Source organism: Gorilla gorilla, chromosome 5, assembly GCF_029281585.2.
Source record: "Gorilla gorilla gorilla isolate KB3781 chromosome 5, NHGRI_mGorGor1-v2.1_pri, whole genome shotgun sequence".
NCBI classification, from domain to species: Eukaryota; Metazoa; Chordata; class Mammalia; order Primates; family Hominidae; genus Gorilla; species Gorilla gorilla.
The window spans coordinates 69,408,011-69,421,039 of NC_073229.2; the positions used below are offsets into that span (position 1 = coordinate 69,408,011).

General features: G+C 36.8%; 1 protein-coding gene and 1 long non-coding RNA gene across 2 annotated transcripts in view; one reads left to right on the top strand and one right to left on the bottom strand.

Moving 5' to 3' along the window:
- Positions 1–1,317: 1,317 nt before the first annotated feature.
- Positions 1,318–13,029, bottom strand: part of PKHD1 (PKHD1 ciliary IPT domain containing fibrocystin/polyductin) — a 460,859-nt gene continuing 449,147 nt past the window's right edge. Inside the window, exons 65-66 of the mRNA XM_031012474.3 lie at positions 12,219–12,338; positions 1,318–4,731 (exon numbers count right to left, since the gene is read on the bottom strand). Of these exons, the coding sequence (XP_030868334.2) occupies positions 4,292–4,731; positions 12,219–12,338 (560 nt within the window). The 3' untranslated portion in view covers positions 1,318–4,291. The remainder of the gene's footprint in view (positions 4,732–12,218; positions 12,339–13,029) is intronic.
- Positions 7,076–7,798, top strand: LOC109027403 (uncharacterized). The gene is made up of 2 exons (XR_002006600.1): positions 7,076–7,132; positions 7,568–7,798. It is a non-coding gene; the product is annotated as an uncharacterized lncRNA (long non-coding RNA).

Genomic DNA, 13,029 nt, shown 5'->3' on the forward strand with positions numbered 1-13,029 from the left:
ACCTATTACTTACAAAATTATCTTGACTATCTTTTCATAATTGTTCTATGTATAAGCAAACTATAGTAAAAGCATACTATACAGATGGTTTTGCGATTTGTTTTTTTTTTTTTACTATAACAGCATAACTTGAATAATTTTCTACATGAATCATTCTACTAAATGACATACCATTAACTTGAGGAAATGTTAAAAGGAAAAAATATAGTCCAAACAATTTTTGTAATTTGCCTTGGACCCTAACAAAGTTATGGCAACTGACTTTTTTATTTATAAAATGGAGAGAAGAGTAGGTATTTCCTTCACCTTGTTATAGCTATTAATTTTGAAATAAAATGTAAAGTGATAATAAATAAGATTATCTTGGGACTGATAAGAGATAATGTATGGACAATTAATTATTTGAATCCCTTAAAATCTAGAAAGTCCTAAAAATGCATTAAATAAATTTTCTAAATTGTTCTGAGCAAAGAAATCACCAAATAAAAAGAACAAATGCTAGAAGAATATTTGTAAACATTCAAATCTCTGTATTCTGCCACTTAATCCACATTTAAGTTTACAGAAAAGTTTTATCTTTTTGAAAATTACCTTGTAGAAATGTGACTTTTCTCTCAAATATATCTGTAATTAGTCAAAGTGCTATAGTGTATGTTGAAATCAACAGTTCTATACTCAATAGTATTTAATTCCTTGTGCTTATAGTTTTTTCAAAATTGGCATAGACTGTAAGTTCTGAAAGCAAAATATGGAATGCATGAATTTTAAATGACAGAATTAATTAAAATTCTTTACTGTTATTGACACGTACAATTTTATAGAAGCTTGGTTGAATAATATTTGCATATGATTTGCATTTGATTTCCTCAGACTCATTTTTGCATATAGTTTGCATGCATTTCAATGTATAGTAATTTCATATATTTGGAGTAAGACTGATAGATGGAAGGGAGTCATTCAACTAAATTGTTGAAAGGGGAAGGCCCTGAGACAGTTCAACTGTTCTTGGTCCTTGGTGGCCTCACTGGGCAGTAACAAGGGCAAGTCTATTGAAGGGCAAGTTCACCTTGATCAGATAAGCTGAGTCTCTCATTCTGGAAGAGACTTGAAGTTCTGTTGGTCAGGTACTTTCCCTGAACACAGTCCCTGCCCCCCAAAAAATGTCCCCCTCCCCAAACAAAAAGCATAGAGAGATGGTCAAAACAACTGTAGCTCCATATATACTTCTTTCTCAATTTTGACATCTATAAATATTTATAGACGTTCTTTATTTGACAAATAAAAATTGTATATATTTATCATGTACAATTCGATAGTTTGAAATATGTATACATTGTGGAATGGATCAGTTGAACTAATTAACATATGTATCACCTCACACACTAGCATTTTTTGTGGTGAGAACACTTAAAATGTACTTTCAAACACTTTTGAACTCTCTAGAATTTTAGCTTGTCCAATCTCTTGAGAGAAATGAGTCCATCAATACAGAAAATCAGCAATGGGAGGCAAGAAGAGATTCTTTGAACTAATACAGGAAAAAAGCACATCTCAATATTTATTTAGATAAAGGGTGTAGATTGTCACTGCTGGGAAATATTTGCTGGGTTACCCATGTTAACGATCTGAATAAATTTAGAGTTGGCCTACAGTGGTGCTCAAATTGGCTCATCTCCAGACATGAATGAACATAGAGCTGCTCTCTTTGCTTTTGGTGTTTCCCCAATTCTCTCATTTTTTTTTTTTTTTTTTTTTTAGGAGAAAGAGGAGTAGCTTAACTATGGGTTGAGGAATTTTAGCTAGATGCCAAAATTCCATGCCACATGCTAGAGCCTGGCAAGTTACTGAAGATGTTTATAGCTGCTATTTAGGCCCAAAGAGTCAATTCTGGCCTCAGGGATCACAGGCTTTTCTGGGATGGAATTAGTAAGATAACTATGGTTATTCCTACACAGAGGGATAGGATAAAACATGCCTCCCAGAAAGATTGGTCTTGTGACACATAGAGGATAAATAAGAAGATAATAAAAATTGGGAGAAGGGTAAAGAAGGGGCAGAAATAACAGAGCTGGCAGCTAACTCTTTGCGAAGGGCGAAATAGAATGAAGAGTCATGACTGACTTCTAGATTTCTGGTCTGAGTGCAGTGATATCATTCATGGAGTTGGAAACCAACACAAGGAGAAGTAGGTTTTTGGGCTGTGTTAACTTCATAGTAGCTATAGGATAACCTACTGGATATTCTCACTAGGCAGCTAAATGCATGGTACAGAGCTCAGGAAAAATACCTGTGGAAAAAAACTTAAAAAGTGGTGAAAGAATCCGAGGAAATGAAAGAAAGAATGTGCAGGTAAACTGAGGCAGGGCAAGGACTAAGACTGCTACCATTTTATAAACCTCAAAAGCCTTCACTTCTGAAATGTTTTTTTCCAAAAAGCTTACGGCTCTTTGAGGATCCAATGAGTGTACTAAAGTAGAGATTGCAAAGGCAAATGACTTCAAGACCGAGAATCTACAAAAAAAGATAAATAACTGGTTATAACAGGGACTAATTAAACTAGGGAAGGCATGTTCTGCCTAAGTCATTCGAGTTATTTTTTTTGTTTTTTGTTTTTAATTCTGTTGGTGCGCAAGGAAAATACATCATCTACAAAGAGGATTTACTCAGCAGGCAGCCAGCTCGTGCCTCCAGAGTAAACGTCTATAAACCAACTTCTTGCAAATCAGTCCCTGAACACAGATAGCCTGGATTGAAATCTCTTGGGGAGCACTGACCTTAACATCTACTTATATTTTCTTCCAAATCCAACACAGTGACCACAGAGAAGGCTACCTACCTCCTTTTAGGGACAGCCTGAAGATCTGCAATACTCACCAGATGCCTAAAGAAGAGGTTAAAACATTTCTGCCAATTCATAGTAGGGTGAGACACACCTCCCCCTTGATGCCCTGCAGACATAACAGCTTTCTGCCAGTACTTCTCATACAACTAATTCAGGGCATCATCATTTAGAATTCAGCAATGAAAGAGTGTGTTTCCTTTCTCTCTTCCAACGCAACTACACAACAACCCCTTAACATTGTAGAGATTGGAAAATCCTGGTTTTCAGGATTTTCAGGAAAATCTGAGAGCAATCTCTTTTTGGAAGCTCTCCACATTCCTGCGATCTTTTCTTTACATGCTTGGAGCATAAGGCCTTCTGGATCCAGAGCCAAGGACACAGTCAGGCTGTTTAAAGTATTCTTCAGTTTGAAAAGAAAAGGGCCCCGTACAAATGTGTGAATTTGGTGAAATTGCCTTTAACAACCTTACCAAATGTATCAATACCAGGTGAGCCTTTGTTCTGATCTCCATTTAAACCCCCTGCACAGCCTAGAGCAGTTGCACATGACATAATCTCTCCTCTCCTTAGTATCACAGCTTTATGCATCATCTTCTCCAAAAAGCAGCTTTTTGATAAAGGACTTGGCCACTTGGCTTTCTCTGATCTCCCAATGTAGTTCTTTTCCAGTTGTAAATGTGACCCAGCTACTAACAGAGAGAATCACTGAAAAATACAACAGTGGTCATACAAAATTTCCTTTCCCAAATGTGGCATTTTTACATCTTTGTCCTTAACTAAACTCAGCAAAGCCCATGAGAATATCAATTTTCATGTGTAAATCCTCATGAAGTGCAAATTTGATATGCTCACACTACTGTAGGCTCTCAATAATGATTGAATTTAAACCAGGAAATAAAACCCACTTGTAAAAAGTCAGGAAGTTGCCTTGTGGTTGGAAGGTAAGCTCTGACAGATCAGGGAGCAGGGTGTTGAACTGTCCCTTCAAATGTTACTACAGGATAAAGAAATGCTTCTCTGTAACAGTGTGGAATTGAACTGTAGTGACCAGACCTTTTCATGATCCCTTCTATAAGAGAAGCTCAAAGCATTGTGGGTGGTCAATCCAGAGAACGCTTAATAATAACCCCTGCTGGTATAAGTCAGTATTACGCCATTATCAAGTTGCTGAAATCAGGCTTCAGTTAAAAACTGGTAAATAATTAACAAGTGCCGTAATTTGCCTAGCATTGAACTAGGATCGTGATAGCTGCAAAATATGTATCAGACATTTTTCAGTCTGTAAGCATTTATATGATTGTTTTCCATTTTAAAGTTGAAAAAGGGATTCAGAGTCCACATTCTCTCTTCTTAGTTGTCCCAGCAGGACAGTCCTCACTTCCCCTGCTTATTATCCAGAAATATTTGGAACATTCTGCCTTTCAGGCCAAATGCCCGCAACTTGCCTGATCACAATTGCTCCTGAATAGTTTCCGGGTGTACTGAATGAAGGCAGAATGCCTCAGTGGCCCCGCAGGAGGCTTTCTTCTCTTGGGAAAGCCCCAAGCTGCCACTTTGCTTACTCAGCCGACTTTGCCCTGGCAACTGCTGCCTCTCTTGTCTGAAGTCTGGGCATAGCAGCAGCAGCTGATCTTGGCCTGCCAGCTGGTATCTGAGGAACTGCTCTTGGCCCTCCTTCCAGTTCCCAGTCTCTTGCAGGTACACTTGCTGAGCAGGAGCACCTGGAGCACAGATGTGCCCATGGGATGTGATGCTGGTAGTACCAGGAGCAGGCACAGCAGCCTCTTCCTCTCGGACAAAGTGGCGGCTAACTTTCCTTCTGGACACTCCATTCATCAACTGGTGGGGGCACTGGTTCACCTTGCCCAGCATGACCTTCATTCTCATATCTGGGGGGAAAACAAATAGGGGAAGACATGGATTTAGTTTTCAACCAGTTAATTACACATTTTGCATAGTTAGCATTTCTGACAAGATATTGTCAAATCAAAGATTGAATTACATCAGCTCTTTGATTTCCAAATATCTTTTATCAGACACTCCAAATATGTAATAAAAAATTGGTAATACTTCTTCCTCAAAAAACACTTACATGATGTTGATAATTGAATGAGGATTTTTCATTGTAAGCGCTAGGCTTCAATGCAAAAACCAGACCATGGTCAGGCCTTACCAACTGGCCAACTCACACTTACCAACAGGCCAACTTACCAACAGGCCATCTTACCAATAGGCCAACTCACACCTGTGTTAAGAGATATGAACTATAAAAACCAGTCCTATCTAATACTTAGGCTTTTATACCAAGTTCACAATTTAAATATCTTTGGTTTTATAAAAACATGAATATAAATATTTGCAGAAATAATCACATAAACATCTATGTATATGATGTGTACATGTATGGTTGCATAACAGTAGAAGGAGAGATGGCACATTACGCTCAAGTCACAAAATTAGGCCCAAGTTCCCCTTCTCCTGCTATCTGGCTTCATGACTTTCATCCTTTCAGCCTCTCTGGGCTTTAGTTGCATAATTTTAATTTATTCTCAGGTGCTACTTCAAAATTTACTAAAATATATTTATTTAAGCAATGTTGTTTTAATTGATTTCCTCTTTGACATTATATTTGTCTCTTATTTTTCTATCAAACAGACCTGAACATCAACTCAGAAGAGTACAATATACATAAACAGATGATCTAGGCACCATATAATACTGTGTAAAGATAAAGACTGCAATGGAAAGTTAAGAATGTTCAGTGGGATACATGCATGGGAGTATACCATGCATGCAAATGTCACTATTCATATGCCTTACAGTGAGAAAAATGTTGAACTTGTCCTAAACCCTGGGGGGTAGATGGTAATACTGTCATCTACCTTTACTACGGTTACTGTCCCTGCTTTTCTCACATCTCACCACCAAATACATTAACCACGCATTTGTATGTATTGAAGATGCTTAACTTATTAAGCTTTTTGTTATTTTTTTCCTGAGTTCATTGAGAGCTGTCTTGGTTTGTGTTAGGAGATAGTAATCCTGTCTGATTCATACTATAAGAGACAGTATTGGGATAAACAACACCAATTTCCCACTTCAATTTAATCTGGAAAATGAGGTAAGGATGAGAGAAAGTAATAACATTATATATATATAATATATATATTATATATATAAAGTGCTTTTGATTTAGAGCAGTAAAAAAAGATAATCATGTTGTTCCTATTATTTCCATGACACATCTGTTAATATTATGATAAGCCCACGTTATTCACATTTTCTGTCTCCTGTTCCACAGTCCATTTGCCTAGCATGTATCTTCTACAGCCATCAAACTATGGGATGATTCTCTTGCTTAGAGCTATAAGAACTTTCAGGTTACCCTAGTTTTCCTAAGGAACCTGCAGCTCCTTCCAGAAGTGTTTCTTCACAGCTCAAACTACATTGATTTATGCCTCAATACTTGTCTGGAGTTTCTCATTTGACCTGCACAGTTGCTTCTATTATTAGTCACCTTTCCTTATGTGACAGTCTCATCTTCCTCTTAGGAATTTGAGTTCCTTCAAGGAAGAAATGTTTGTGTGCCGTCAACCTTGCTCCCTCATTATGCCCAGTCCTCTGCCAAGCACTGAGCTGGGCATCATCTCCATAATTACTGCTCCCACCAGGTGGAAAAGACATAGTCTATCAGGATCAGCAAATAACCAAAGAACAAGAATAATAAATTATCAGGTAGAAGCAAACTTTAAAAAGACAAAAAAGGCTTTGAATTTTAATCCCTTGGTAAAACCAATAGTGCTTCATACAAGAGGAATCAAACACTGCAAGTCGCCTATTTTCAATCCATTGAAGATACTGTTATCTTGTTTTTGAGAGACCTTCATTGGAAATCTTTTCCCCCTTGTTCTTTAAGTCCGCATCTATTCATGAAAGACTAACACAAGCATAGCTTTCCTTTGCAGACCCCAAAACATTTAAAAATCTCCCATGAATTATTTACATGGCAGCTCCAATCAGCAACATACCTGACAGACTCCCCAGCCGAAATGAAAGTTCACTGTGTAAAGGTGCCCAGAGAGGCTGGCCGCCTCCTACTGTGAGGTTATAGACAGAACTAAGTCAGCACACATTATGTGTCAGCGCCGACATCAGAAGGAATCAAATCCTTTGATCTCGGACCTCCACAGGAAGCTTAGATCTCAGACAATTAGATAAAAAATGAATTTATAGCAGATACGTGTCCTAAGGCATTCAGCTGAATGTTTGGGTTTTAGGGAAGGAAGGATAGTGAGTATCAAAACATATGAATTGTCATGCCTCCTTTCCACCTCTGCCTTGTTGATGAGTTCCCATTAAAATGAAAAGATGGGATTTTAAACTGTTCCTCCATGCCTCTTAGAATGCCACTGGTGGATTTGATCAAGTTTTAGGGAAAATGGGATACAATATGGGGAACCTATATCTCTTCTCTATGGAAAGGAAGACTCACTGGTTCTGGGTTCTTTTGGGTCCACCCACAGTCAGCTACAGCTTTTCCAGCTATCCTTAGCCTCTTCCAACTTACAAAACTTTCTTGAGCAGCAAATATGCACTGTGCCTTTGACTTTTAAAATTTGTATGGGTACTAGTCACTGGCTTCTTTTGCAATAAGAATATTAACAATGCATCTCCCCTCTCTCTCTCTCTACCTCCCCCTACCCTGTTCATATTTTTTGAGCCTAGTTCCATATGCAACATTCAGTGTTGGATGATCTGGATTCAGTACAGAAAGCCAAATATAATTGCCTGGAATTTTGAGCCTAAACAGGATCTGAAGCAGAGGGATGAACAACAGATCAACCAACAACAAGAATCAACCATCTTGGTTTCTCATTTGTCAATAATGGGCAATAGTCCTGCCCACATATCAGGGAATGTATATGCCATAATTAAATACTAATGCTTCTATCTTCTCTAGAGAATTTGTTCCTTTATGTGAAAAATATTATTTATTTTTAATAAGCAATGCATGACAATTGAGGAGGCATAAAAATTAGAGAAAAATAAAAAGGAAAATGTCTGTAGTTGCACATTATATCATAAGTAATCTGCATTTTATTGTTTTTGTGATACTCTAGAAATGGATGTGTTTTAGTAAACCTAATTTAACTCATTAATCCGTCTGGAATTTCCTTTGTAATATTTTATAAAATGTGAATCGAGACTGATAAATGTTCTAAATAGTCAAATTTGCTAAACCTTTTATAAACTGTTTTCCTTTATATTTACTTTTATTTTCTCTTTTATTATATATTTCATTCCTGTATCTATTACCTATATACGATATCTATATCTACCTAATTGGGGCTATTTCCACTAATGTGCCCATATATTCTTGTAACAGAATCACATTATCTTAAGAATAGTGACATAAATATTATTTCCCTGATAGGGCTACCCATTTCCACTATCATAAAATCTATTTATTTTAGAAAATTGGCTTTGTATCATTAGCCTATATTTTCTGATGAACTTTGGAATCCATCTTATGCTATTCAACATTGCAAAGAATGATTGGAATTACATTAATCCCATTTATTTGAGAAAAACTGAGGCATTTGCAATAATAGTCAATCTAATTGGAAACATACTATAATTCCCTATGTATTCAAGTCTTCTCTTTATACTATTTAATAAATTATAGTTTATTTTTATAGAGGTTCAACATAACACTGGTTAAGACTTTTTTCAAGGCAGTATATCCTTTGGTCTCTATTGTACATTTCTTTATTTTTTTTCTAAATATATACCATTGACCTATACAATTTTTTGGACTGACATTATATTTGAGTGAGTTATTCAAAATATTTATAAATCATGGTAGTTAATGGTTGAATCTTTTAAGTTATTCTTAAAAAAGCATATCATCTGAAAACAACTTCCATCATTGTCCTCTTAATTTGTTGTATTTTTATTTATCTTTTTTTTTTTTTTTGTGATGGAGTCTCGCTCTGTCACCCAGGCTGGAATGCAGTGGCGTGATCTTGGCCCACTGCGCCCTCCACCTCCCGGTTTCAAGCAATTCTCCAGTCTCAGCCTCCCGAGTAGCTGTGACTACAGGCATGTGCCACCATACCCAGCTAATTTTTTCTGTATTTTTAGTAGAGATGGGGTTTCACCACATTGGCTAGGCTGGTATCAAACTCCTGACCTCAGGTGATCTGCCCACTTCGGCCTCCCAAAGTGCTGGGATTACAGGTGTGAGCTGCCATGACTGGCCAATTTGTTTTATATATGCTGTGTTTCTTAGCATTCCAAAATATATGTTATAAAATTATGGTAAGAATGACTTATGTGTTTTCCTCATTTGAATATGAATTCCTCTAATATTCCATTGTTAATTATGATATTGGATCTTGATTGAAAATAGAATTGGAACTCTTTATTCTTTTTCAATTTTTTTTTAAGAGACGGGTTTTATTATGTTGCCCAGGTTGGAGTTCAGTGGATATTTTCATAGCTCACTGCAGCCTCAAACTCTTAGGCTCATGCAATCCTTCCACCTCAGCCTCCTGAATAGTTGGAAATACAGGTGCATACCACCATACCAGGCTCTTCATCTTATTCAGTGGGCATGCTGTTATTCCTGATTATTTTTTAAAGTTGTCTTGTGGGACAACTACTATATTTTATCCATGTTTTAAAATAGAAAATGTTCATTTTTTATTATATGACATGGACACATTATTTATCAATAATTTCCAAACATAGTTTTGCTTTCCTGAGAACTTGAGACAATTTCTAGTTCTCAGCTCCTTTGCTTCCAGATGAAGCTATCTCTGTCCTTTCCTATCCCTGTCATTCTTATGAAGCTAAAGCAGCCAGCAGAAAACTGTTAGGACCCCAAAAACATGTGCATTCATCATCCTTTTGTATAGTTGGTGAACCTGGATAAAATTTCTATTAATACATTTCTTTTAGAAGAAGGCAGGGGCGGGTCTTTTTTTTCCCCAGGAGTTGTAATAACTACTGGAATCCAAAAGAGCCTTGGATGTGAACACAGATATAGCACACATAGTGTGCCTGAAATTGTTCTGTGCTCTTTACTGACAGTAATTCACTTATTCTGTATAATAACCATAACTATGGCCAGTATCACTAGGGCCATGTTACTGGTGAGGACACTGAAACACACAGAGAAATTAGTTCTCTTACTTGAGGCCACAAAGTCTGTCAACAGGGAGTCAGATTTAAACCCAGTCTGTTGGACTTCTGGGTTCTATGCTCTTAACTGTCACACTATCCTGATTCTCCAACTGACAATGAGAATTCATTAAATCTTATGAGTAGAAGAGTGACATGAGCAGACATGGATTTAAAAAGAGGGCTTAGATGGCTCTTGATATCAAAAAACCTGGCAACAGTAAAATAGGAGGAATGAATACTTTACTCTCTTCTTCCCCCATCACAACTTTCTAGCACCCTGACCGTACCATGCCATTTTTGGTAAAAGCTGTAATGTGGTAAATTTATAATCTGAATCTAGTAGTCATGCTCAGTTCCAACAGCTCAATAATCCTAAGTGCTATGGCAGTGCTTAGTGAAGGCAAAGTGCTGGAGAGAGACAGACAGCCAGTCACTTTATCAGCAAATGTTAAAAGTTTAAAAACACAGAGGGAAAAGGGAAACTAAAGTGCCATGGCAATAATAGAATGAAACAAAATTTATGTAAAGCTACCAATAAGTAGGTGTTTCATAGCTGGTAATAATTTCCAAAGAAAAGCAGGAGATGCTTCATTATTTGTCTTCAAAACGATACTCTTCAGATTTGTACAAAGCTTAGAAGATAAGGAAACAAATCTGCTGTGATCCCCAGAGGAGGATTCGGATAACACATTTTTCTATTTTTAACTTGTATGTCCTAATAAAATGGCCTCTTTGATGCTCCCCTCTCTTCAATCTAAACTTTTCCACAGAGCCCTTTCCCTGTCTCATTCCTAATAATTTATTAATAAGCCACCACATAAAAAAGTTCCTTAATAAAACAGTTAGGCACTGTGGACTGCATAATGTAGTTAATTTAAGCAGGCCACTGAAATTCACATAGATGGCCATATGAGATTAAGAGAGAGATTAGTACTGCTCCTGCCACTCTCTGCAGATGGCAGCTGAATACGAAGAGCTATTCAGATGGCAGCGTTCAAACACCTGTCCTGAGTTTACATGCAATAATATGGTCAAGAGGCTTCTAAAAACCAAAATTAGAATAATCTTAGATGGAATCTTGAATAATTTCCATCCCCTTCTCTCTTTCTCTATTTATTTCAATAGCACTCCCAACCACACCCCCATACCCTCTACCACCTTCTGGTGCAGGTCCAGGAACTGGAGTATGGCTAACTAATACGATGGGAAAATTGAAAAAAACAAACAAATCTTTATTTCTTTCATGGAAAAATATACAAACAAGCAAACAAACTGATACACACTCATGCTCATGCATGCATGCACACACACACACACGCACATAAACACACACATGAAAGATATCACTCAGCTACTTAGAGGCAGAATAACATTGGACTGCTATTTTTTGCTTAAACACGCATTCAGAACCACTAAGATTGGTAAGCCTTTTCAGGCAGAAAATATGATAATTGACTTTTTGGAGTACATGTTTTAAAACGTTTCAGGCCCATGGAAATTATATGAATATTTTTCATGTATCATACCCATACTTGGCAAAGCCATCTTGTGCTCTGCCCAGTCTTCCTATTTGCAGCATTCTTAGTAGGACAAGGGCAAAGCATTCATCCCAGGCAAATGCTTATCTTTTCTCTGTTTGGCACTAATTCTAATGGCAATTTAACAATATAACAAGTAATATCATCTGACATAACACACCATAGAGGCAAATACTACATTTTGCTAAAAGTACAACTAAACAACAAAAAGTACAGCTTAACAAAGCTGACTCATTTGTCGAGGGTTCTGTACTCAATCTAATTTGCATAGTTGGTATTTGGCAACTGTACTCTTCTTTCCCAAATTCAATAATGTTGCCAAATTGGCAGCTTTGCAATAGCTAAAGGAAAGATTATATGCCTATACTCTGGTTTCCCCTTTCCTCTATGTAACGAACTCAAATGTTAAACCAATAATCTTCTACTAAAAACAATATAAATATCAATTCAAATAATTGGTGAATAGCTGACTGAACCAGCCAGACCTGTGTATTTTTCTGCTGGGGTATAATTTCTTTGAAGGAAAGTAACAAAGACTAAGAAGGGGCTATAAACCAAATTGCTTCAGAGACAGAGCTGAAGGAGAGGGAGGCTCAGACCATCCACAGTGGGTCTCTCCTGTGGGGATCATCTCCACCCTCCAAGCTTACCTTCTCCCACCACAGTGTCTTCTTTTTTGGGCCCTTGTGATTCTCGGCGTTTGGATGAGATGTGGATATGACTATTTTGATTATTAGTCTGGGATTCAGGAATCTCTTCAGGTTTTGTTTCTGTATTAATGGAGAAGAAAAAGGATTTTTTTTGTTCAGATAAAAAGAACATTTTTATTTGTAAGTGGGACCATCAGCATTTAGGTGTTTCCCTTGTATGTACCCTTGTCCCAAAATTATCATATACATGCAATAGAAAGCATATAACATATTCAGAGTTCAAGAAATAATGGCATAAAATCCTATATACTGACCACCAACTTTATGGTATAAAACTGTACTGTCTGATGCAAATAGCAGACACATGTGGCTACTGATCACTTAAAATGTTACTAGTTAAATTGAGATGTATTGTAAGTATAATGTACACACTCAATTTTGAAAAAAAGTGTAAACTACCTAATGTTTTTATATTCATTACATGTTGGAATAATATTCTTGATATATTATGTTAAATGGCTACTAGAGAATTACATATGTGCCTTGCATATGTGGCTCATGTTATACTTCCGTTGGACAGAACAGATTAGCTGGTGACAGAATATTACTAATACTTTTTTTAACCTTTAATTTTGAAATGAGTATTGATTCACAGGCAGTTGTCAAGAAATATACAGGGAGGATTCAAGCATCTTCACCCAGCCTTCTCCATTGTCAACAACCTGTGTAACTACAGTATGATATCAATACCAAAGAATTGAGACTAGTACAAGCCACCAAAAGCAAGATGAGGAGGGCTTTTAATAGAAGA